At 49.7% G+C, this 26,550-nt stretch overlaps 1 protein-coding gene across 1 annotated transcript in view; it reads left to right on the top strand.

Annotated features, from left to right (window-relative positions):
* Positions 1-5,860: 5,860 nt before the first annotated feature.
* The window catches only part of LOC116661882 (paraneoplastic antigen Ma6E-like), a 177,598-nt gene continuing 156,908 nt past the window's right edge, over positions 5,861-26,550 (top strand). Inside the window, exon 1 of the mRNA XM_032474703.1 lies at positions 5,861-7,342. Within this exon, the coding sequence (XP_032330594.1) occupies positions 5,861-7,342 (1,482 nt within the window). The remainder of the gene's footprint in view (positions 7,343-26,550) is intronic.

Here is a 26,550-nt window from a genome sequence, read left to right as displayed (position 1 = left end):
TTGGAGTTTGTGCTTAGGTTAAGTTCACTGCCTGCTACAGCAGCAGCAGCAACAATAACAACAACACCTCTCTGGAGAAAGCCAATAGGAAGCAAGAAGCCAGAGCCACTAGAACATGTTATTGACAAAGTCCAGGATATGATGCTCAGTTACCAGGAGAAACAAGAAAATGTGGTGGTTTTCAAGAAAAAAAGCATTCAAGGGAACCTGACCCTAAGATGACCCTGATACTATAATTCACAGATGATATTTTTAAAGCAGCTATTATAAATATGCTTAAGGACATAAAGCATGCTCATAATTACATTTTATAATGCTTTATGTGCTTCTTCATCAACACACAAAATAACAGTATCTAAAAGTGGTCTACCAACTCTCTAATTTTGAGGTAATGCTATTTCTAAATATCTGCAATAACTATAATGGGATTTGACCTGGAGAGCATCATACTAAGTGAAGTGAGCCAGAAAGAGACAGAAAAATACCATATGATATCACTTATATGTGGAATCTAAAAAAAAAAAAATGACACAAATGAACTTATTTACAAAACAGAGACAGACTCACAGACATAGAAAATAAACTTATGGTTACCAGAGGGGAATGGAGGTAGGGAGGGATATATTGGGAGTTTGGGATTTTCAGATACAAAGTACTATATATAAAATAGATAAACAACAAGGTCCTACTGTAGAACACAGTGAACTACATTCAATACCTTGTAATAGCCTATAGTAAAAAAGAATATGAAAAGGAATATATATGTATAACTGAACCACTATGCTGTACACTAGAAACTAACAGAACATTGTAAACTGAGTATACTTCGAAAAAAACATAATGGGATTTGAAAATATTTATTTCTGTTGGTAACAAAGTAACATGTACTGCCGATACTATTGTGGTTTGCTGTCCACATTCATAATGGAAGGAATGCTAAATTTTACTTAGTTTAGTAAAAATAAATATGCATTTCCCCCATTCAAGTTTACAGATTCCTTAAGTTCTTAATGTCAGTTTTAGATCTTAAGGTCACAGATACTGTTTTTCCCCAGTAGGACCAAAAACTATGTCTGGCATATAGTGGGTGTTCAATAAATGTTTCTTAAATAAATGAATTCATGTGTGTTCCAATCTAGTGGTTAAGGAATTAAAATTTGCTCTTTGGTTTTTCATATTCATTTTAATAATGAATCAATAACAAAATCTACTAGTTGATGATTGTTTGATATGTGCCAGGCATTGTTTTATAAATAGTATCTCATTCTTACAGTGACCCTGAGGTAGGTACCATTATTATTCCCATTCTACTGTTATAGAAAGTGAGCCAAATAGATTTTAAGCAATCTCTTTAAGGCCACATAGCCGGCTTTAGAACTCAGACTGTTTGATCCACAGTCTCTGTCCTTAGAGGATTAAGATAAACTTACTCCAGGTGACTCAGGCTTGGAGACTGGCCCTCGGTTCTAACACATCCTGCTCAGCTCTCCTTTGTTGATGAAGGCTCAGACCAGCTCTTTTTCACCCTCATCTTCTTAGTCTACCTGTAGTATGATCTGGGGACGCTCAGCCATTCCCTCAGCATCACACAACCAACTCAAATCTAAAGACCACCAGACCTGGTTCTCTAGGACCAAATTCTCTTCTGTTTTCCAAATCCCAATTTCCATCTGCCCACTGGACATCTTTCTCTGATGTTCTTCAAGCTCCTCTACACCAATGCAAAGGTCACTTTCTCTGTGAGGACCTTCCTGACCCTGCCTAGATGGATCTGCTCACCTGGTTTTCCTGCTGCACTCTGTATACTACCCTACCACCACCCCAGTAATATTGTATCACTCCATTAATTATATTTCTGCCTCTCCTTGCCATTCTGGAGACCATTTCTAGTTTGTTCCTAAATCCTTAGGAACTTGGACATTGTCTGACACAGTAGGCTCATAGTAGATGCTTGTTGAATGGATGAATACATGAATGACTGCTATGCACCAACCCTACTACTTAACACTTCAGCTGTTGTGTTTATTATGACCTATACATAATCAAGTGTGTAATGTAAAAATGTAAATGTTAAGTGTAAAATGTAAAATGTAAAAACAAAAAAAATATGGTCCAAGGGAATAATAATGAATTTATAAAATAGGATATTTTAGCAAAGAAAAAGTCAGAGTAAAATGAAGCATTACATATAGGAAATCATTAACAAGAATTTCACTGAATTCTCATTAGAAACAGTGGAAGCCAGGAGATAGTAGAACAACATCTTTAAAGTTCTGAAAGGAAAAGAACTTTTCAACTCAGAACTCTATATCCAGGGAAAATATCCTTCAAGAATAAAGATGAAATAAGAACCTTTTGAGATAGATGAAAGTTAAAAGAATTCATCAACAGACCCGCACTAAAAGAAATGCTAAAGGAGGTCTTTCAATCTGAAGAAATATGAAACCTTGATCTGAGGAACACCAGAAATGGTAAATATGTGGGTAAATATTCTCTTAATTTCTTTATAACATATATGGCTTTTTAAAGTAAAAATGTTCACAGTGTATTATAGAGTTTATAACACATGTAGATGTAATATATATGACAACTACAGCATTAAGGATGGGGTAGAGGGGAATGAATTTATGTGGTGGAAATAGTCTTACATTTATTTACAATATTAACTCTAAGTAGACAGTGAAAAGATAATCTCTAGAGAAACCACTAAAAAAAAGGTGCAAAGAGGTGTAGCTAAAAATATAACATATAAATAAAATGGAATTGTAAAAAAAAGTTTGGTTAACCAAGACAGGAAGGGGGAACACAGGAACAAAAATAGATGGGACAAATAATAAAAGAATAACCTAGCTCCAACTGTTTAAAAAATTACATGCAGTGTAAATGGGCTAAACACTCCAATTAAAAGGCAGAGATTATCAAAGTAGATAAATGAGCAAGGTCTTTGCTGTTCTTAAGAGATTCATTTAAATATAAAGACACAGATGGTTGATAGGAAGAGGATGCAAAATATACCGTGCAAAGAGTAAGCATAAGAAAGTGGGAAGGGCTATATTAATACTAGACAGAGTAGCGTTAAAGACAAAGAATATTACCTGAGGTAAAGGATAATAATGATGTAAGGGTCAATTAATCAGGAACACACAGAATTCATAAGCATATTTGTACCCCAAAACAGAACTTAAAATATATTAAAGAAAATTTGACAGAATAAAGGGAGAAATAGACATTTCCACTATTATAATCAGAGATTTTAATATCTCTGCCTCAGCAATTGATACAACTGGACAAGATATCAGTAAACATATAGGTCTGTATGACATTATCAATCACTGTTACTTCATTGATATTTATAGAACACGGTACCTAACAACTGAAGAATATAGATTATTTACAAGGCCACCTTGTACATTCACCTGGGTAGATCAAATGCTGGGCTATGAAACAAGCCTCAACAAATTTAGAAGGATAGGAAATTTACATAATAAGTTATCTGAGTCCACAGTGACATTCCATTACAAAGTAATAACAAGAATATATCTCCAAATATTTGGAACTTCAACATCACACTTCTATAAAACCCATGGGTCAAAGAAGAAAACACAAAGGAACTTAGAAAGTATTTCAAATGGAAAAATAATAAAAAATAAAATGCCAGAATGAGTGGGAGGCAGCTAAAGAAATGATTATAAGAAAATTTATTGCCTTAAATGCTTATATTAGAGAAGAAAGGCATAAAAGCAATGCCCTAAGCTTCCATCTAAAGAAGTTAGAAAAGGAAAAGCAAAGTAAACTCAAAATAAGTAGAACAAAGGAAATAATAGAGACAAGAGCAGAAATAAATGAAGTAGGAAACAAACTATGGAGAAAATTAGCAAAGTCATACATTTGTAAGAGAACAATAGAATTTATAACCCTCAGCAAGATTAATCAAGAAAAAAGAGAAAGTACCTTAATCATCAATATCAAGAACGAAAGAGGAATATCACTATAAATCATACCAGTATCCAAAAATAATGTGGGATTGTTATAAGCATCCTTATGCCAATAATTTTGATAACTTAGATAAAAATTTGTCAATCCTTGGAAACAAAGCAATTTATCAAAACTGACAAGAGATTAAATACAAAATATGAGTAGCCCTATTTCTTATAAATTAATTTGCTACCAAAAAAAAAAACATTCCTAAAAACAAACATAATGAAAGAAAAAGCCAGACCAAGACGATTTTATGGGCGAATACTAGCAAATATTTAAGGAACAAAAGTCACCAACTTAAACAAACACTTACAGAAAATAGAGGAGCAGGGGTCAATTCCCAAATCCTTTTGTGAGGCTACAATAGACGTTACTAAACATGATAAAAAGATTATGGGAAAATAATTACAGAAAAATACCTCTCATGAACAGTGTAACAAAAATACTCAACTATCAGCAAATCAAATCCAGCAATGCATAAATAAGAAAGTTTTCCTATTGCCTATTTACAGACGTGGGGCACGGATGTTCGATGAGTTGTATAGGCCACCCAGCTCTTAGGAGCCTCTGTGTTCACCTGACCCAAAGCCCACAGCCTTTCCAATGCAGTGGCTGCCTGGGTGGTTGAGGGCTGGCTTCGCAGTGTAAAGAGGTGTGATGAGGGTCCTGGCCTGGGACTAGCCAATCTGAGTCTCTCCTGGAGATTCCAGGCTTAATGAGGGCAGGATGTGAGTGCAGAGTGGCACTGGGGACCTGTTATTAGGTTCCACTACCCCCAGGACTCCTGGTTCCCAGCCCCTACATACTCCCCACCATTGGGCACAATTACTGATGGAGGCCATTTTGTTGCTGGAGGGCCAATGGGTGTGCCTGTTGCTTCTGCAGGCTCCAAACCTTGCCACAGCAAGCCCTTACCAAGCAGGTCCCGTGGCAGCAACACTGACACCTCAAATGCTCTCCTGATCCAGCCATTTGTCCTGCACAGAGAGGCTGAGACCTGGCCCCCTCAACTACTTGGGGCTTCTGGGAGCACTGAGGAGCCCACAGTGGCCTCGGCACGGAGGGCCTGGGAGAACCCTGGACTGCACAGCCCTGAGGCGCATTCTTCTGACTCTCTGGCCCCAGGGCTTTGAGGTGGCCTTTGGAGTCCGCTCCGCAGCCCGCAGGCAGCACCCGCAGAGTCGGAGAAAGTGAGCAGGCGACCCGGGGCTTGGCTCCGGTGGGACACCCCCCCCACCCCGAATTACCGCGGGCGCCCAGGGTAGGGGCCGCATCGCTGCCCCAACAGGCAGTGGTGGGGGAGAGGGTCCTGGTCCAACGCTGGCGAGGAGGGGAGGTGGGCTCCTGCCTTCGGGATGCAGGAGGGGAGGGCGGCTCCAGCTGCAGAGGGGCAGGGGCTGGTGGGGTGGGGGAGGGGCTCCAGACTCCGGTTTGGGGGGCGTGGGAGGGGAATCTCCAGGTTGCCAGGGTCGGTGTAGGGAGCAGGGGTGCTCCAGGTCCTGCACTAGGAAAGAGGGTGGCAGGACCCCTAGCTAGGGGGTCTGGGAGGGGCGGGGAGGGCTCCTGGCGACTGCGGGGGTTTCAGATAGTGGTGAGAGGGGCTCTGGCTGCTATGGCAGGATCAGGGGCGTCGGCCAAGGCGAAAGAGGATCTTCTCGCTGCGGAGGTGAGGGGTGCACGGGTCGGGGGGCTCTGAGTCGCTGCAGTGGAGAGTGGGGAACGTGAAGTGGCGGGAGAAGGGCGCCAGGCCGCCGCTGTGGGGAGCGGTGGGGCAGGCTGTCTGGTACTAATGTCCCTCTCTCCCCTCTGCAGCAGGCGCAGAGACTGCGACAGTCTGCGCTTCCCTGTCGGATCGCCGCGCACCCTCCCCCAGGTCCCTGCGATGGCACTGGCGGTGCTGCGGGACTGGTGCGGCTGGATGGGCGTGAACGCTCAGCGCTCTCTGCTCATCCTGGGCATCCCGGAGGACTGTGAGGACCAGGATTTCCAGGAGGCCGTGCGGGCTGCCCTGTGGCACCTGGGCAGGTACCGAGTGCTGGGCAAGGTCTTCAGAAAGGAGCTGGGGTCCAGGGTTGCCTTGGTCGAGTGTGCTGAGTATTTAAACCGAAGGTTGATTCCTCGACAAATACCAGGCACGGGAGGGGCCTGGCCTGTGGTCTTCCTGCCCCAGGCCCCCGATTCTGAGTCACAGGATAGACCCAATTTCCCTGCCCAGCCCCAGAGACCAGCATTGGTTGGCAGGGCAGGTGAGGCAGGAGCTGCAGATGAGGCAGGAGCTGAGGGTGAGGCAGGAGCTGAGGGTGAGGCAGGAGCTGAAGACGCGGCAGGAACGCCAGGTGAGGAAGATGTTGCACAGGAAGTAGAGGTCACAGGTGAGGCGGGAGCTGGAGGTGAGGCAGGAGCCCCAGGTGAGGAAGCAGCTGCGGGGGCAGCAGCAGCCATAGTCGAGGCGAGAGCCGGGAACCGGCCATGGAGGCAGGTCTTGCAGCGTGTGCTGGAAAACATGGGCTCTCAGGGCCTGAGACCCTTCTCTGGGCTGGAAGAGCCTGGCCCCAGGGAGGAGTCCTTTGAGAGCTGGCTGGACCACGCCAACGACATGCTGTACCTGTGGCGCCACGTGTCTGAGAGGGAGAGGAGGAGGAGGCTGGTGGAGAGCCTGGGCGGCCCCGCGCTGGATCTCCTGTGTGGCCTCCTGGTGGAAGATCCCGACATGGCCGCACACGACTGCCTGGCCGCGCTGGTGCAGGCGTTTGGGAACAAGGACACCCGGGTGACCGCACGGCTGAAGTTCATGACTTGCGCCCAGCGGCCCCAGGAGACTCTCTTTGCCTACATGATGCGCCTGGAAGGCCTGCTGCAGTCGGCCCTGGAGAAGGGGGCCATCCACCCGGCCATCGCAGACCAGGTGCGCGCCCGGCAGGTGCTGATGCGGGCCCGCCCGAGTGCTGCACTCCAGAACAGGCTGAGGAGGATGAGGCTGGAGAGGAGACCCCCGGGCTTCGTGGGGATGCTGCGGCTCATCCGGGAGACCGAGGCACCGGAGGCTGGCCCAGCGGGCAGCGAGCAGCTCCAAGTGGAAGAAGAGGCCCGCGTGAACCCTGGAGACCTGGCAGGTGCCCCAGCTGTCCCGGCCCAGGAATATGGTGCCCAGGCCTCCTCAGCCCAGGAGGTCGTCACCGGGGGCACCACTGCAGATGGAGCCAAGGCCTCCCCAGCAGGTGAAGGGACCGCCCAGGGTGCCCTTTCCAAGGAAGGTAGCACTGAGGCCACCCCAGCCTGTGAAGAGGCCAGCGAGGCGGCTCCTGGCACTGGCGAGGCTGGTGAGGCTGACCCTGAAACTCACGTTGCCACTGGGGCAGCCCCTGTCCCTGGGGAGACCAGCAAGTCCTCCCCTGCCACTCAGGGAGACGAAAATCCTCCCATCCCTGCAGGCCTAGGTCAGGCAGCTCCCTCAGAGGCCCCTGGGGCCCCCATCCCTGCCCGGATGGACAGGGCTTCCTGGGGGGTAGGACCCTCACAGGCCCCCGGGGCCCCCTCTCCTGCCCAGATGGGCAGGGCTTCCTGGGGGGTAGGACCCTCAGAGGCCCCCGGGGCTCCCACCCCTGCCCAGATGGACAGGGCTTCCTGGGAGTCAGGACCCTCAGAGGCCCCCGGGGCTCCCACCCCTGCCCAGATGGACAGGGCTTCCTGGGAGTCAGGACCCTCAGAGGCCCCCTGGGCCCCCTCTCCTGCACAGATGAACAGGGATTCCTGGGAGTCAGTACCCTCAGAGGCCCCTGGGGCTCCCACCCGTGCCCAGATGGAGAGGGCTTCCTGGGGGGTAGGACCCTCAGAGGTCCCCGGGGCCCCCTCTCCTGCTCAGATGGGCAGGGCTTCTGGGGAGTCAGGGCCCTCAGAGGCCCCCAGGGCCCCCTCTCCTGCACAGATGGACAGGGCTTCCTGGGGGGTAGGACTGTCAGAGGCCTCTGGGGCCCCCACCCCTGCCCAGATGGACAGGGCTTCCTGGGAGTCAGGACCCTCAGAGGCCCCCGGGGCCCCCTCTCCTGCACAGATGGACAGGGCTTCCTGGGAGTCAGTACCCTCAGAGGCCCCTGGGGCCCCCACCCCTGCCCAGATAGGCAGGGCTTCCTGGGAGTCAGGACCCTCAGACACCCCCAGGCGCCCCCAACTGCCCAGATGGGTAGTGCTTCCCGGGAGGCCCCAGGAGGTCCTGGCTGTGAGCCAGAGAACCTCACCCAGGCAGGAGACCAGGAGGCTGAGGGGCCCCCCGAGGAGGGGCTCAAGCCCATCCCAGAGGACCCGGGAAATGAGGACAGGGCTGTGGAGATGAGCCCTCCCAAGTCCTCCTCGGGTCAATAGGCTCAGCAGACCCAGGGCCCCCCTGGCCTGGAGGCAGGTAGAGGCCAGGCCAGGCAGCCACCTCGCCCCAGGTGGGGAGCAGGGTGGAGGGAAGGGCCAGCCCAGCCCAAAGCAACTCCCTGGGCCCCCCATCACCTGCAAGAGACCCCACCCACCACCATGAGTCCTTCCATGTTAGACACCAAATGGGGCGGGGAGAGGTGCCCCTCCCCCACCATGGCAACACCACACCAGCCTCAGCCCCAAGCCCTGCCAACTGGGGCAGCCGGCCCAGGAGGATCCCTGAGTGCCCAGCCCCGGCCTTGGTGAGGGCCACCTGAAGACGTCTGCCCCCACACTGCCCTGGGAGATGTCAGGGGCCATGTCAAGGTGCCTGGGCCTCCGAGAGGGGCCCCTAGTCACCGTCCCCTGGGGCAGGCTGCTCCCTGTACTAGGAAGCCCATAGGAAGCCTGTGTCTCTGTGGCCCCATAGTGATCTCCTCACCACCCCCACACCAGCCCCCGTTCCCGTGCAGAGCCCTGAGGTGCCCGTGGACCCAGGCCGGGTGTCCCTCCTACCCGGGCCGCCACCTCTGGGCCCGGCCACGTGCCCTGAGCTCAGGGCACCAAGGCTCTGCTCGCTCTGGCCCAGTGTCGTGAGCTCCACGTCCGCTGTGTCGGAGTAGATTTAGGCCAACCGCTGCTTGTTCTTGTGGAGATGTGTGTGTGTTCTTCTCTGAGCAGTACCCCCAGCCCAGCCCGGAGACCCCAGCCCGGTCCCAGGAGACGGCGGGAAGGACAGATGGACGACGCCCACCTGGTGGCCTCGGGAAGGAAGAACTGGGCCGGGGAAGGTCGGGGGCTGCGGAGGGTCCTCGGGGACCGTGCTGTGATCTGCCATCGCTGCTCCTCGTGACCCCTTGTCCTGGGCTTGGGGGAGCGTTCCCCGCCGTGTTCTCCAGTGTCCTGGACTGTCCTGTGGGGGCCAGAGGGCAGGGCCAGGCCCCAGCACGTGGGCCAGAGGTGGAGGGGTGCCCTGGGGGCAGCGGTCATTGCTGGGGTCCACCGTCCTGGCCAGAGGCTGACCGTGGGGCCCTCAGGAAGGGAGACTACGCGGGGAGGGCCACAGCATGGTGGGAGGCAGCTGAGACACCTGGTGAGGGACCCCGGGAGGAGGAGGGGGCTGAGATCTGTGGGCTTTAGTGGCCGTTAGAAGTTCCTGTCTGTGTGGTCATTCCCTCTCTTCAGTAGTTTCTGTCAATGTTTCTCTTTAATAAATTTCGTTGAAAGTTTCAGCTGAGTCTGGCCTCTGCTGTGGGCGTTTGAAGGAAGGGTCTACTGGGGATGGGGGTAGGGGGAGGTGACAGTGGCCTGGGACCTCGAGTCAGCACTGGAGTATGGTTAGAGCAGGGTCCAAGAGGGTCTGTGTGGTACCCTGGGCTGGACGGAGCCAGGTGACAGGACTTGTGGGCACAGCCAGTGGTTGGCTGGGTCCCAGGAAACTGGGGGAGCCCCCAGGAATAAGTGGTTGCACGTTGGATGGGGGGGACCGCAGGCCGGACCCGAAGCCACAGGATCCCTGGTAGCACTGTGTGTTTTCCTTCAGGGAGGTCACGTGTGCAGTCCCAAGGACCAGCCGGCCACAGAAGGGTCCAGGCGTGAGGTCAGAAGCCCCTGCCAGGACCTCAGTGCAGGACTCCGGGGTGGGTGGGTTTGTCCACCTGCCTGTGATCAGTGTCCCCTGCTAGCCAACAGTGGCTGGGGTTGGTGTAGGCACTGAGAGACTTCTGGTGACCTGGGGGTGTGTGATGGCCGATGGAAGGAGGGCAGGCCAGCAGGAGTTCCACAGCCCTCATGCCCTGGGTGGGGGTGGGGAAAGGCAGGGGGGGTGTCCTCCACTTAAATTCCAGGGCAAGGCGGCCCCCAGAAGGGCAGGGGCGCCTCCTCTCTGTCCCACTCCCCTGCACAGTCATGTGTCCTGGGAGCAGGCAGGAGGTGGAGGACTGTAAGTAGGGGGCTGTAGGCAGGGCCTGGGGATGGCCCCTTCCTGTCCAGAGGCTGACTCTGGGCCCTGAGAGCCCTCAGTGCCACCTGAGGAGGGCAGCGGCCAGGGTGGAAGGCACTGCTGATCTGGGAGACCCCCTACCTGAGGACCGTGGCTGGAAGGGCAGCTCTCAGAGGGGCCTGTAATCGGGAGTGAGGAGCCAGGAACCGTCCTTCTCAACCATCCTTGGTCCTGCCTTCTCACCCCAGGGGACGGGTGAGCCCAGTGCAAATTGAGGGGTGCCCTCCAACTGCCTTTAAAGTGATTCAGGTTCTGTGGGAGACAGAAGGAGTAATTGGACCCCTCTGTACAGGGGTTGCTGGAAGGTGGTCCCAAGGTCCATGCCTGCATCCTGCTGAGCCCAATGGGCTTGGTCCCGTGTTGTGGGGACACGTGGATGTGTCCGTGACAGTGCAGTGCAGGATCAGGGGAAGGCCACAGGTGGGCTCTACTCCCCTCCAGGGTAGGACAAGAAGTGAGGGCATCGAGGGGGCTGATCCCTCTCTCTCCCCCGTTCAGAGTGTACCTGTTGTGTATGTGTTCCCTGAGCAGGTGTGAGTGCATGTGTGTGAGTGTGTGTCATTGATTGTGTGTGACAAGGTGTACGTGTGCGTGTGGGGGGTGACTGGTGGGTCTGAGCCCTTCTCAGGTTGCATGGGGCACCACTTCCCACCCTTCTCATGGGTAGGGGGTCATAAAGAGTGCCGGACCCCAGGCAGGCTGGCCAAGACGAGCCCTGGGAATCAGCTGTCCTCCCGGGCCTGGCACAGAAGAGAGAGGCTGCCACCCGCTGGAGCCCAATCTCTCCAAGCCTTTTGTCCTTCATGGGTAGGCAGACGATTTGGAAAGAGAGGAACATGCGAGTTTCTCCCCATGGACTCCGGTTTTCCTTTGCCTGTTCAGTGGAACCCCACGCCACCCAAACCCCACAACCTACTGGCTCCTTTGCCTGGGACTGGTAGGCATGGTTCAGAGTCCACGTGATCACAAGGCACTTCTCCAAGCCTGGGGGGTGGGCCCAGAGCCCCAGGCTGCTGGGGCTCCCAGAGAGGTGCATGCTACATTCTTCCCTGGCCAGGCTGGACTCGTGCCCTGGGGGCCCACTCTGCCCTCTGAGATTTTCCCCACTTGAAGCTCCCATCATTTGGGGTGCAGCCCTTCTCAAGGCCGCCATCCTCCACTAGATCCCCACCTCCTCCTGGAGCCTGGAGTGAGGCCTGCCTGAGATTGCTGTCCCTGTACATGGAGTCCTCGTGAGCACTTTGGCCCCCAGTACCACCCACTGCCCTGCTTCTTACACTGTTGTCCACCTGGGCTCAAACCCATGGCTCCCGTTCTCACAGTAGATAAGTCCCTATCTCCCTAGCATGTCATTGCCAACCACGGTCCCCATCACAAAGCAGGAACGTCAAGCCCCTAAACAGATGACCAGGTATGGCTGGCAGGGGCAGATTTCTCTCCACCAGGGCTGACAGCCAGCCCAGATTAGCAGGGAGTGAGCTTGCGGCCCATGGCCCTGTTACAGGGCAGGTTGTGCCCCTTACCACTGGGCCTTCATCTTCTCCTGGAGGCCGGACCCAGGTGTCCCAGCACACGCCCACCTGGGCCCTGAACAGCATCATCCCGACACCGTGTGCCCTCCTGCTGCCGGGCTCACAGCCATGCCCTCCGGCACTCTCACACCTTGCTTCTAGTCCCACGTGGCAGTCTGAGAGCCATGATCCCACTGCAGACACCTGGCACTAATGGCTGTGCACCCACCAGTCATCCACTGCAAAGGTTTGGAGCCAGGGAGAAGTGTGAGCCCCTCCTAACAGCTTCCATTTCTGAGCGCTGACTAGACACCGGGCACTGGGCTGAGCCGCAGTGCCTGTGCTCGCTCCCCGAGGCCTCAGAGGAGCCCTGGGGCAAGGTGGGCACTGTTATGCCCCCTCCTCTCCAGTTGAGAACACTGGGCACAGGAAGGTTCAGAGTCTTGCCCAGGTCCCCCAGCTCCTCAGTGGAGGCCCTGGGATCCAGACCAGGCTGGCAGACACCACAGTTCAGGCCCTGGAAACACAGCTGTGAGCCTGGCTGGAGACGCGTGGTTAGCAGTGACAGACCCGGAAACACAGCTGGGGGATGCAAGGCAGACTGCGAATGGTGACAACGGGGTGGTGGCCCTGGTCTTCCGCTGCCACCTGCTCCCAGGCACGGCCTGTTGCCCACCCTCTGCTGGGGCAGGTGTTGGGGTGTCTCTCTGGCGTCTCCTGGGCTGTCACCCTTTCCTGGTCCTCAGGGCCCCGCTGGGTATCTCCTTGTGCGTCATTGTCTCTGCAGACGGCCCAGCTGGCTCTCAGGCAGCGCCAGCTTGTTTCACCCAAGGCTCCCTCGTCCAAGTGTGAGGACCAGCCGGGGTGGCCAGGTCCTCCCTCCTCCTGAAAATGGGAAGGAAGACAGCGAAAGAGGGTTAAGGGCTAAGGCGGAAACGAAACAGGCCATTGGGCTCACCTTACTGAGCCCCTGTCCTGGAAAGCACACTTGATGCCAGACCGGGGCCAGCAGATGTGGGCTCTGACCCCCGCTCCCAACCCTGGGGGACCCCGTGCCCTCCTCGGCCTGCCGTCTGGTGCTGCAGCTGCCCTCAGGCCACGAGATGAGGAGACCAGTGCCAGGGCCCTGTGGAGGGAGGCCAGGGGTGAGGTGGGACACCCAGAGCAGGGCGGATTTGGGGGTGTGGATGTGAGGCACAGTTCAGGGAAGACCTGGGCCCCACCCCTCCCCCACCCTTCTTGGGAGTCAGGCCCCACAGTGGAGGCCATGGAGCAGACTGAAGGGGCCTGGCACAGTCTTGTAGTCGGAGGGGTGCCAGGACAAGTGGTGGGGGGCAGGATGAGGCTGTGCAGGGAGATCCCCCTGTGGGGCTGGGGTGGGGCTGAGCTTGACTGAGGGACGCCTTTGACCATCTCATTCCAGAGCCTGCGGGGTCCTTCCTGGGGCAGGAACTGGTTCTGGGGGAGGCCTGGGAAAGGCGCCAGATCTGCAGCAGGGCCTGGGGTGAGCAAGGCAGAGCCGCTGCCCACACGTGGGCTCCAGACCCCTTGGCCCCTGCCAAGGGGTGTGGGCCGCTGCCCCTCAGCCTGCAGCACCCGTGTGGTTTGAAACGAGGAGGTCCTGTCCCCCGAGGCTGCACTTGGTGTTCCCAGGACTGTGCCTCCTTGACCCGAAGCCAAGCGCATGGCCTGTCCTTGGAGGCCCTCAGCCTTGCTGGGCACAGCCCCCAGGGCAGCTCCCCCACAGCCTCCCATCGGCATGTGTATCTGCATCCTTGGTGGCTCTGGGACAGCTCCTCCCTCTCCTGGGGCTCTAGTGGCACAGCTCCCAGCTGGGCCTGTGTCTCAGGCCCTGTCCCTGTCTCTCAAAGATTTCCCGAGGGACCTTAAGTTCTTGGTGGCTGTCTCCAGGCCAAACTTGGTGCCCACCCTCTCCCCACTGACGTCTGTGTGCGTGCCTGTGGAGCAGGGCGGTCTTCCATTCCTCTGTTATTCAAGTACAAAGGGGTGGGGACAGCATCCGCACTGCCTTAGCTCAGAGGCACTGTCTGTCCAGCCCACCTTGACCAGAGCCGAGGCTCCCCTTTCATGTTGCCTTCGCCCCATAGAGGGCCCAAGTGTCCCCTCTGTTGTGGGGGCTCAGGAGTGCAGGGGTCATTGGGCAGTGGGGGCAGGGCCTCTCCCTAAGGCCTCAGAGAAGCCAGCTGGGCCCTGCCACTCATAGGAAGAGCCCGCCCTCCTTCCCCAGGCTGGCAGAACCAGGTTTCTCTTCTTTCGCTTCTTTGTCTCCAGCTGTGTTGGGCTCACCCCTTCCTCCAAGACCCTTGCTCTGCATGCAGGACCCAGTCCTCTTCCTTCTCTCCAGTCTCTCTGCCTTTGCTGTAGCCCTCAGCCTAGTGACTTGGGTGACTTGGGGCTGGCAGTGGGGCCAGGGGAGGGGAATGCTCCAGAGGGAAGGCAGAGGACTTGAGTTGTATTCTTTAGCACAACCACTAAGAAAATAGTTCAAAAACAGTAAAAGAAATGAGAACAGATTAACATGGTCCACTAGAAATGATATATTTAACACAAAAGAGGGCATAATGGGGGACTAGCGGGGTGAAAATGATATAAAACATACAGAAAAGAGTGGCAAACATAATCAAATCTTATCAGGAATTACATTAAATATAAATGGATTAAAGATTAAAGATGCCCAACATCATTTCTTTCTAAGGAAATACAAATGAAAACCATAGTGGGATAGCCCTTTACACCAACCAAGATGTCTAGAATCAAAAAGATGGGCAATAAAATTGTCACAACATTATAAACTGACTATACTCCAATTAAAAAAGAAGACAAAAAGCAAGAGATGAACAATAGCAAATGTGGTGAAGAAGTGAAGAAACTGGAACCTGCATACATTGCTAGTGGGAATGTAAAATGGTGCAGCCACTTTGGAAAATAGTCTGACAGTTCTTCGAAAGGTCAAACATAGAGTTACCATAGGACCCAGCAATCCCATCCCTAGATATCTACCCAAGAGAAATGAAAATATATGTTCACACAAAAACAAAAACTTCCACAGAAATGTTCATAGTAACATTATTCATAATAGCTGAAAAGTGAAAATAATCCAAATGTTCAGTAACTGGTGAATGGATAAAGTGTAGTTTATCCATCGAATGGAATATTATTCAGCCATAAAAATAATGAGGTACCAATATATGCTACAATATGGATGAAACTTGAAAATATAATGCTAAATGAAAGATGCCAGAGTGAAAATGCAACATATTGTTTGATTCTATTCATAAGAAATGTTCAGAACAGGTAAATCTATAGAGAATGAAAAAGTAGTGGTTGGCAGGGCCTGACAGAGGGTGAATTGCAGGGTAACTGCTTAATAGGAATAGGGTCTTTTCTGGGATGATGAAAATGTTCTGCAGCTAGATAGAGGTGAGGATTGAGGATTACATAACACTGTGAATGCACTAAATGGCACTGAATTGTCCACTTCAAAAGAGTCAATTGTATGGAATGGGAATTCTATCTCAATTTGAAAACAAGCTATTTCTTTTTAAAAAATTAATTAATTGATTTGTTTTTATTGAAGTATATAGTTGATTTACACTGTTGTGTAAGTTTCTAGTGTACAGCATAGTGATCCATTTATACATATATACATTACATATTCTTATTCATTATAGGTTACTACAAGATATTGAATATCATTTCCCATGCTATACAGTAGAAATTTGTTTATCTATTTTATATATAGTAGTTGGTATCTACAAATCTCAAACTCCCAATTTATTCCTTCCCATCCCATTTCCTCCTGGTAACCATAAGTTTCTCTATATCTGTGAGCCTGTTTGTATGTTGTAAATAAGTTCATTTGTGTCTTTTTTTTTAGATTCCACATATAAGCGATATTGTATGGTATTTTTCTTTCTCTTTCTGGCTTACTTCACTTAGAATAATGATCTCCAGTTCCATCCATGTTGCTGCAAATGACATTATTTTATTCTTTTTTATGGCTGAGTAGTATTCTGTTGTATATATATACCACATCTTCTTTATCCAGTCATCTGTGAATGGATGTTTAGGTTGTTTCCATGTCTTGGCTATTGTAAATAGTGCTGCTATGAAGATGGGGTGCAGGTACCTTTTCACGTTAGAGTTTTCTCTAGATATATGCCCAGGAGTGAGATTGCTGGATCATACAGTAAGTCTATTTTTAGTTTTTTTTTAATGAATTTCCATACTGTTTTCCACAGTGGCTGCACCAAAGTGCGTTCCCACCAATAGTGTGGGAGGGTTCCCTTTTCTCCACACCCTCCCCAGCATTTGATATTTATAGACATTCTAATGATGGCCATTCTGACTGGTGTGAGGTGATACTTCATTGCAGTTTTGATTTGCATTTCTCTAAATTAGCAATGTTGAGTATCTTTTCATGGCCTATTGGCTGTCTATATGTCTTCATTGGAGAAATGTTTGTTTGGGTTTTCTACCCATTTTTTGATTGGGTTGTTTGGTTTTTTTTTTATTGAGTTGTATGAGCTGTTTGTATATTCTGGAAATTAAGCTCTTGTCAGTTGCATCATTTGCAAATATCTTCTCCCATTCTGTAGGTTGTCTTTTCATTTTATTTATGGTTTCCTTTGCTGTGCAAATGCTTAGAAGTAAAAACAAGTGATTTCTTTACATTGGAGGCCACTACAGCTCCTAAGTCAGCCCACAGCAGCACACACAGAAGCGGACTGTGGAACTGGCCATCATGGCTTCTCCCTACACACACCAAAGAGCACTTCTATGTGTGCATCCTCACATCATCTGTGCAGCTCTAGGGAACATCAGCTGTGATCAATATTCCAGGGTACAGGGGTAAAGCCACATCGAACTCCCCTGGTCCACAGCACAAAGGATGGGAAGACTACATTGAGGTTACTCTGGATTGCTTTCTCATGAAATCATTACATGGTAACATATAAAAAAAGGACCTGGAGCAAACTCTTAGAAGACTCTTGTCCCTGAATGAATCTGGCCCTGCTGCTGCTGTCCTTCACATCACCCCTCTTTTAACCTCTCCGAGGACCAATGCGCAAATGTTCTGGGCAACTCTGCAGGCATGGTCCAGCGATCTGGATTGCCATGAGGTGCAGCAGATGGAGAGCTGCCCTGGGGTTGAGATGGCACCGGAGGGAGGAAGGGCAGGCCAGCTGGGGTGCTCCATGCCCCCAGCCGACCCCTGCCCTGGTGGCAGTGGGCCGGGTCACCTGTATACCCATTTGTGCTCCTGTGCCCCCAGGTCTGACTGACAAGGAGACTGCCCAGGGTGGGGGCTCCAGTTCCAGGGCCGAGGCCTGACTCCTCCCAGAGGGGAGCTGCTCCAGGAGGGAAGGACACAGGGAATGGATGGAGAAGCAGCCTGGCCATATGGGAAAGGGTCCCCGAGGGGGCGGGAGGTGTATGAGCCTCTCTCTCCCCCTCCTTTGGGCGGCTGTCTGCCAACCACGCCAGGCGAATCCCCTGACTTAGCAGGAGAGCAGGGTGATTGGTGGCCAACAGGTAGAGTGGCTCAGGTGGCCTCTCGGAGGTCCTGGAAGGGGCAAGAGTGGGAGCAGGTCGGGGAGGAACCGAGCCACACCCAGGTAGGGCCAAAGACCCCTGGTTCCTGGGGGTGGAGGGCAGGCCCCACAGACCTCAGGGCCCTGGGCTCTGACTGCGGGAAAGTTCCTGCTGATGCAGGTCTCTAGGTGCCCCCAAAGAGGGCCTGGAAGGAAGTGGGGAGGCCTCATCCTGCCTGCCCTGCAGGTGGTCGCCCCGCTGACTCAGGGCCCCAGCAGATCTAGTGATGGAAACCGCCTTCTACCTCTGTAGGACATGCCTCTCAGAGCAGGGGCCAAGGACACATCCTGGGGTCTATTTCTTTCATTGTTTCCCAACAAGGGGCCCCATGTCTGGTGCATTCCTCTCCAGGAACCAGGCATAGGGGCTGGGGCATTCAGTGGGGTTTGTTGCTGGCCTATTTCCTCACATCTGGGGTGGCTGTTCCGTTTGGTGGGGCCAGCCCCTCTGCCACCAGCTGGGCACACAGAGAAAAAGGGGCCAGTGTTGGAAGAGAGAGGCACCCTGATATAGGTCGTGGTGGAGGGACAGCAGCTGGTATCACGGAGCGCTTGCTAAATGCTGGGCACCTCCTTAGGGCTTTGTAGGTATCAACGTCCTTTGTTCAGGCAGCACAGAGCACCTGGGGCTGAGTGTGCTTGGCAAGAGATGTGTGCATGGGCCAGAGAGGGATCAACTTTGATGACATGACACTCAGTCTGTGGGGAATCCACAGGGGCTCCCTGGAGGAGGCATGTTCTGAGCTTGGTCTTAAAGGCCCAGCCAGTGCTAAAGGCTGGAAGACATAAGTGGTGGTCTGCATTAGGAAGGAGGTGGCCAGCCCCAGTTGTTGCAAAGGGAGCGGCTGCAATTACAAGTCGAGATTTGACTGGAAAGCAATTTGGAAGACCCCAGCCAGCCGACACTCCCGTTGCAGCCTTGGAAGCTAGGCTGTGCCTGGACGCCTGACCCAGAGCAAGTGTGCATAATCAGTGGGCATTATTTTAAGCTTCTAAATTTGTAGCAATGGGTCACAAGAAGCTGGATCAGGTAAGTGCAGCTCCTTCCCATGGGTGTGGCTGATGGGCTCAGCCTTCCTGTCTCCCCGCTCCCTTAGGTCAACTTCCCACTGTTTTCCTCGCTCAATTCACTACAACAATTTGGCGGTGTTTTTGCCCTCATTTGTCTCTTTTTACAAGATCTCCTTCCCTAAATTCACGAACTCAACTTTTTTCTTTCCTAGCAACGTTTCTCATCACCGCAAGCTGCATCTTTAAACAGCCTCAAGGTCCATTTTTGTGTTGGACTGTGTAATTGTAACCATTCCTCTGGTTCCTATTAAACACCTTCATTTTAGTGAAAAAAAAAACTATGTTTTAGAAGATTTTAGACTTTTGGAGGACTCCACTTTTCTTCTTTCTCTTCCTCTGTACCCTTCTCTTCTCCCAGACTTTTGCTGCAAGGATATTGGAATTGGTTCTAAAACTTGCAGGTCCCGATCAGTCTCCCCACTAGCACCATCTGAGCGAGACTGACTTAAAAGAAACTGAACTCACTCCCCCAGTCCAGCAGACACTCCCGGCCTCTGTGAGGCCTGGCAAGAGATGTAGCAGCAGAAGATTCAGTTCCCTAAGTAACAGTTCCATGTACGTGGTGACAAATAGCAACAATACAAGAAAGAAAGTTAAGGTTTCGGCCTGTAAACTTCCCCAGCTCTGGATTTACTATCATGGACCAAAATATAGAATTGGCTTCTTTGATTTGAGCACCATGATTTTAACTCATACCTTTTTCCTTTGTAATTTCTCTAACTTGTATCATTGTCCATCGTTATGGGTTGAATTGTGCCCCTCTAAAAGGATGTGTTGGAATCCTAACCCCCAGTGCTTCAGAAGGTGACTTGATTTTGGAGACAGGATGTTCATGGAGATCAACGAGTTGTGATGAAATGATTAGGGTGGGTCCTAATCCGATAGAATGTGCTTCCTTATAAAAAGGGGAAAAATGGGAACACACATGAGCACAGGGAGAACACTGTGAATATTGGAGTGGTGCTGCCACAAGCCAAGAAAAAATCAGAAGCTGGGAGAGAAGCCTGGAGCAGATCCTTCCCTAGAAACTTCAGAGGGAGTGTGGCCCTGCCGACACCCTGATCTCAGAATTCTGGCCTTCAGACTGAGCTCATCAATTTCGTTTAAGCTACTCCGTTGGTGGTACTTTGATACAGCAGCCCTAGCAAACTAATACAGCCGTTTATTTCTCTCAGGCAATTTTCAAGCTGAATCTATAGCTCCGTATTTGTATTCCATTTATAGACCCTTCCCATAGAAAAGCAAGTAAGGAGAATTTTAAAAATTAAGGCAGAGAAACTGTTAGTGCAAATATCTGCTGTTTTTCATGCATTGCAAAAATCTTTGCCTACCCTCCTAAATTTGCATTCTGTGGTATCTGCAGGATCATCAAAGGGAAAAAAACACAAAGTCATTGTTAAAAAAGTAAAGCCTCCTTTTTTCCATAACGTAATATACCATGAAAGATTTTTTTTTCTTCATTATAATGCACAGCATCAAATTAAGCAAGTCTTTAGACTTTTTGGTCCCAGGACCCCTTTACGCTCTTAAAATTTATTTAGGGACCCCGAAGATCTCTTGTTTATGTGGGTTATACATATCACTATTTATTAAATATTAAAATTGAAAATTAAGTATGAAAATTGAAAATGAGAAATTAAAAAATTTATTAATTCATTCAAAGATGACAGTCATAAAACCATGACAGATTAACATGAATAACATATTTTATGCAAAACATCTATAGAAAACAAATGAAATTTAGTGAGAAGAGTGGTATTGTTTTACATTTTTGCAACTCTCTGATGTTTGGATTAGTAGGAGATAGCTGGGTAATCGTGTCTGTTTCTGACTTCAGTCTGCCACGATATCACACTTAGATTGCTTCTGGAAAAATCCACTTTACCTTTGAGAAAAAGTACAAAATGCAAAAACATCTTAATATTATTGTGAAGAGAGATTTCATCTTATGGATTCTGACTTAAAGGGTCTCAAGGACCCCTAGTGTTCCCCGGATTCTGCTTTGAGAACCATAGTGTTACACCATACTTCTTGGGTCCTGGGGATGTATTTATTAATTACACTGATCCTCGTCACTGTTAGCCTTAATCATACATTTTATGTTTGTGGATGCTCGTGACTCCACTGTCTGCTGCTGTTACTACATGGAAAGCAATCTGGAGCAGCACCAGAAACTCAAAGGAATGCCAAAAGATAAGAATGAAACAGTGGTTTGGCCAGGGCTATGGAGGGACCTGAAAGTTACTCAGCAAGGAGACATGAATCTGTGAACAAGCATTTCTGCAAGCTTGTACTTGCAGTTGGGCATAAAAAGATATATAGGACAAGGTCATTCCCTTGGAAAAGTAAGAAGCCAGCCCAGAGGGACAGATAAAGACAAACGTAAGTATAGTACAAAACCATGAGATCAGTTACGAGGAGTAGCAACAGAACGTGGGAACGGATTGTTGCAGGCAGAGAACAGATCAGAGAAAGCCATCTCTTATGGGTGGACCTGGAGAATTTTCCTAGGGTGACCTGGGAGGGGAACATTCCAGACTGAGTGAAGGGCATGCCCCAAAGCATGCAGGCAGGACTGTATCTCCAGTGTTGAGGGTAGTGCTGGGCCAGTGCTGGGGGCCTGTGAGATGACGTAGAGACCTGGGAACCACAGCATCAGCAACTCCTGGGAATTTTCAGAAAGGCAAATTCTCAGGTCCCACCCTACTCCGGATACTTTAGGAGTGGAGCCCAGCTCTCTGAATTTTAACCAGTTTTTCAAGTGGTTCTGACAGGGAGGAAAGTTCTAGAACCACGGCAGCCCAGCATTGGGTTAAGAGAACAGGGGATAGGGTGACCAGATTCTAAGCCTGGTCCCACAGCTTATCAGCCTTGTGACCCTAAGCAATACTCAACCTTTTGAAACCCCAGTTTCTGCAACTCTGAAGTGACTGTAATAAATATATCTCTCTGATCAGCATGCAGGGAGGCTTGGATGGGGCAGTCTGCACACAGCACTTGGGCAGGTTCTCAGATGCAGCCCTCAGCTGACCAACTAGAGCGCCATCTCTTGCCTGCCCTTCTCCATATGATGGCCCTTGGTATGGAATTGGGCTCACTCAAGCATGTTCCCTTGCTCAATTGACTTGCTTTTTGGTGATTACCCATTTCACCCCAGTAGACATCAGTCCCTTCCCTTCTCAGTTTCCTTATCTGAAGAAGGGAGATCATGAGATGCGCTCCTGGGGTGGAGCGAGGCAGTGAGATTACTGGACAGTCTCTCCCGCCCATTGGTTGCCACCCTCTCCGTTTCTTGCATTTCTCTCCATTTTGTCCGTTTCTTCACGGCGGGGATTGTCCTTCCACTTGTGCCCAGTATCACCCTCCAGAGGGGGTGCTCCTGCAGCGTTATTGTGGGAAGAAGCCCTGTGGTTTTCCTAGACGTGTCACTGAGAGCCCAGCCCTGCTCTCACCCCACCCCGGTCCTGCCTCCACCTCCACCTCCAGGTATCTATTCCAGCGGCTCCTCTGGCTCCAGGCAGTGTAGGGCAGGGCCAGGAGCTGGCGGGGGCAAGGGGGGGGCTGTTGCATAGCCAGCGAGGTAGGCTGGGCTGCCCGTGGTGACTTGGGTGAAAAGATGAGTCTAGAGGCTTTGAGCAATGTGACTCAGGATGTTGGAGGCGCATGTGAGCTCCGTGCACCTTTCTAGCATCTAGACACTTTTCACAGGGCTGGACTCCAGCAGAGCGGGGCAGCGGGCACCATGTGCACACAGATCCTCATGAGGCATATGAAAATGCAGATGCCAGTGTTTCACAGCCCAGATCCCAGACTCGCAGGGGTGGGGTCCTGAAATCTGCATTTGAGTCTCATGGGCACGGTGAGGCTGAGAAACACGTTTGCAACTCTGGCGGGTGGGCACTGGTGGTGTTCTCTAGCAAAGCTGTCGTTTCCAAGGTCATGGAGCAGTGCATATATGGGGAAGGCCCTGAAAGATGGCCTTGGAAAGCAGCAGACAGCTTTAGAATTGACCAAGACTCCAAGCTTCAGAGTATAATTTTAGAGCATATTTTTAGTGTTTCATCATATTCAAATTCTTTGGAATTAGAAATCTGTAAGTGATGTGTTTAGTAGCCAGGTCACCAGAAGCCATTCTTGGTAATCAGGTGTGCAGGGCCACGGGTGTGGAAGTGGGATTTAGCACTGGATTGAATGACCTGGGCTGAGAAAGAATAGGTAAATAAATATTCGTGTGTGCTAAGGAGAAACATAGATGAAAGAGTCATTGGATGAGAGATTCATGGCTACCAAGTATGTGAGGTGGAGTGGGGTAAGGCACATGCAGGTGACATGGGCCAGGAGGGGGCTGAACTCCATGATCTAATTGTGCAGTAGGATGCAAGCATCAAGGGATCGTGATGGACCAGGCTATGAGCGGAAAACTCTGTGTAGCTTATTTCATCAACACCTCGCAAGAACCCAGAATGACCATTTTTCAGATAAAGAAACCAAAACAGGTTGGGTGACTTGCCAAACACAAAGCAGGTCTTTGGTAGAGCCAAGAATTCAACCCATGTCCTCTTCCTCCTTCCATGTGCTGTGTCACCATAATTTCCCTTTGTAGGCATTACTTCTTGAGGTTCTTTGCACTGGAGTTATTTTAGAATATACGTGATTTAAGAAATTCAACTTCACGAGTATCTACTTTACTGAGTGTGAATTCTGGTGCTCAGTACTGCGGGGGACCTAAAACCGATGGGTGACGTTGTTCTTCATATATCAGCAAGGGTTCATTACCGAGCTCCCACTGCGTGCCAGGCAGCTTTAGGCTCTGAGGACACTTCAGTGAACACAAACTCACACGGTCCCTTGCCTCACGTGGTCTCCAGGCTAATGAGGGTTAGAGACATTATTCAAATATCCACACAGTGCGATTTACAGTTACAGCCATGAAATGGAGAGGTTCTCAGGGCAATGGACGTGCATGAAGGGGAACTCGTCTTGTGTGGGCACACTGGAGGGCTTCCCCAGGGTGGATTTGTACACATATATCCAGAGCACTGTGTATGTGAAGCAAGGACCCAACTTTTCATCCGTTTGTGGCTGGCAGAGACTGTGCACTCCGAAGGCCCTCTTGGTGTCCCGGGAGGACTCAAGTGTTGCTCCCCTCTGAAATATGTGTGTGTCTAGCTATTTCTAAATCACATACATGTTACTACTGTAATGTAGTATGTGCCACACTAGGAAATAGCCACAAACTAGACACTTAAAAGTGATATAAGAACAATAGGAGATGTCCTCTTGCCTCCTTCCACCTGGGGCCAGTCACCTGTTTGTAGACTGCTAACCTTGAGGACTGGGCATAAACGGAGTGAGTGGCATTTAAACAAAGTCACTTTCTCACTCCAGCCTCATGCTCAGCACTCCCCCACGGTATTCTAGCCTTCTGGAACAATTTCAGCATCTCAGACCAGGGCTCAGCCAAATCCAACCCATCATTTATTTTTGTATGACTGGAAAGTAAAGAATGGTTTTTTAACATTTTAAAATGGTTGAGAGATAGTCATTCTAAGTGAAGCAAGCCAGAAAGAGAAAGAAAAATACCAGATGATATCACTTATATGTGGAATCTAAAAAGACACAATGAACTTATTTACAAAACAGAAACAGACTCACAGACATAGAAAACAAACTTATGGTTACCGGGGGGAAAGGGGTTGGGAAGGGATAAATTGGGAACTCAAGATTTGTAGATACTAACTTCTACATAAACTAGATAAATAACAAGTTTCTACTGTATAGCACAAGGAATTATATCCAATATCTTGTAGTAACCTATAATAAAAAATATGAAAAGGAATATATGTATGTATATCTGTGACTGAAACATTATGCTGTGCACCAGAAATTGACACAACATTGTAAACTGACCATATTTCAATAGAAAAAAAAAGTGGATTGAATTTTAAAAACATCAAAGGAAAAATATCTCCATTACATGTGAAAATTATATGCAATTCAAATGTGTGTCATAAGGAGGGCTGTATCAGCACACAGCCACGCCCGTTCATTTCCAGAAGAGTTGAGCCCGCAAAATTGAAAATATTTACCCTCCGGCCCTTTACAGAAGCAGTTTGCCATCTCCACTTTTGACTCATTATGCTCCTTTTTGCCTGTCACTGCTTCTCTTTGCCTCTTATTCTCGCCCCTTGGCCTGGGTAACTCATTATGCCTTTTTCTGCTTAGAGTTCCCCCTGGAAGCCATCCCTATCTGCTGAGTCCTCTGGCTTCCATCATCTTTGATCTTGTAGCGCGCATCCTCTGATTTCCAAGTGCGTGTTTCCACATCTCCTCCACTGGGCGCTGGTTTGTGCGTGCAGTGCTGGGGTGTGCTGGAATCCCAGTTCCCAGCCTAGTCATTGGCATGTCAGAGGTGCTCCGAAAGTGCTTGTCAAATGAATGAATGCCTCTCTGTGCTAAAATTAAATAGGCTTTCAGTTAGATAAACACCAGAACTCAGCTTTGTGGTCGACTGGGATAACTCAGTTTACATTCCTGTGTCTTCAGAGACTGGAAAAGAAATCACAAATTCCTCTTGATCTTAACCCAGATTGTTTTCCAATCAAGAATGAATCAATCCAAAGGACAAAAATGTTTGTGCCATCTACTTGTTTATGTATGTTTTTATTCAGCACAGAGGACAGAGAAGAGGACTTTGTTAGTGATCTGCCAATTAAAGAGGTGGGAGGGAGGGGTCCACGCAGGCACACACGAAGCTAGGGGTAGGAATTGAGAGGTGTGTGAGCCAGTCCCTAGGTTTCCAGTGCACACACTGTAGCCAGGGGCTGGCCACATCAGGCCAGGATGCTCAGGCTAAGCATTCCGGGTACATTAGAAGAAAAGACTTTTCTTCCAGGAATTGCCAAGGACTATATTTACTTAAGTGACTTCTAGCAGGTCAGCGATGTGACTGTTTATAAAACAGCAGTAGCCATACTATTTCTTGAGGCTCCTTCCCGTTGTCCTAGACCTTTGGTTTCAGGATGCTGGCTGTGCTGCTCAGACAGCCTGTGCATCTTCTGCAGGCCGGCGCTGGATATTGAAAGCCTCATCTCCCAGATGGGTTGTGGATCAGAAATGTCGGTACAAGGTGGTTTTAACTGGCTGTCAGCAGTTTCAGAGTTTCTAAAATTCCCGTGGTTGAAGTTGCTTGTCCTTATTTGTAATGTAGAGTGTTAGTATGCTGAAATTAAAATGCTTAGCTAGGTTTTCTTTTTCTTTTTAAAACATTTTTAATGGTGGTAAAATACATGTAACATAAATTTTACATGAATATCTTAACCATTTTAAGTGTACTGTTCAGGAGTGTTAAGTATACTCATGTGATTGTACAACCAATCTCCAGAACTTTTTCATCTTGCAAAAGTGAAACTCTGTCCCCACTAAACACTAACTCCCCCTCCCCCAGTCGCTCCTCCCCCAGCCCCTGGCAAACACCATTCTACTTTCTGTCTCCATGAATCTGACTGCTCTACGGACCTCATACAAATGAAATCATACACTCTTCTTTTGTGTCTGGCTTACTGAACTCGGTATAAAGTCCTCAAGCTTCATCCATGTTGTAGCAGGTGTCAGAACTTCCTTCCTTTTTAAGGTGGAATAACATTCCTTTGTCTGGATAGACCATATTTTCTTTGTCCATTCATCCATCAGTGGACACTTGGGTTCCTTCCATGTTTTGGTTATTGTGAATAATGCTGCTATGAACATGAATGCACAAATATTTCTTTGAGACCCTGATTTTGATCCTTTTGGGTAGATATCCAGAAATGGAATTGCTGGATTGTATGGTAATTCTATGTTTAACCTTTTGAAGAGCTGCCTGACCGTTTGCTAGCTTTTGTTTTTTAAAAACAAAAAACAAGCCTCTCCTAAATTTTCAAATAAAAATTCTGTAAATAAATCAAATCATTGATTGTTTTTGTCCTGATTT

Source organism: Camelus ferus, chromosome X (assembly GCF_009834535.1).
Source record: "Camelus ferus isolate YT-003-E chromosome X, BCGSAC_Cfer_1.0, whole genome shotgun sequence".
In the NCBI taxonomy this organism is placed as follows: domain Eukaryota; kingdom Metazoa; phylum Chordata; class Mammalia; order Artiodactyla; family Camelidae; genus Camelus; species Camelus ferus.
This window is presented reverse-complemented; position numbering and strand designations above follow the sequence as displayed.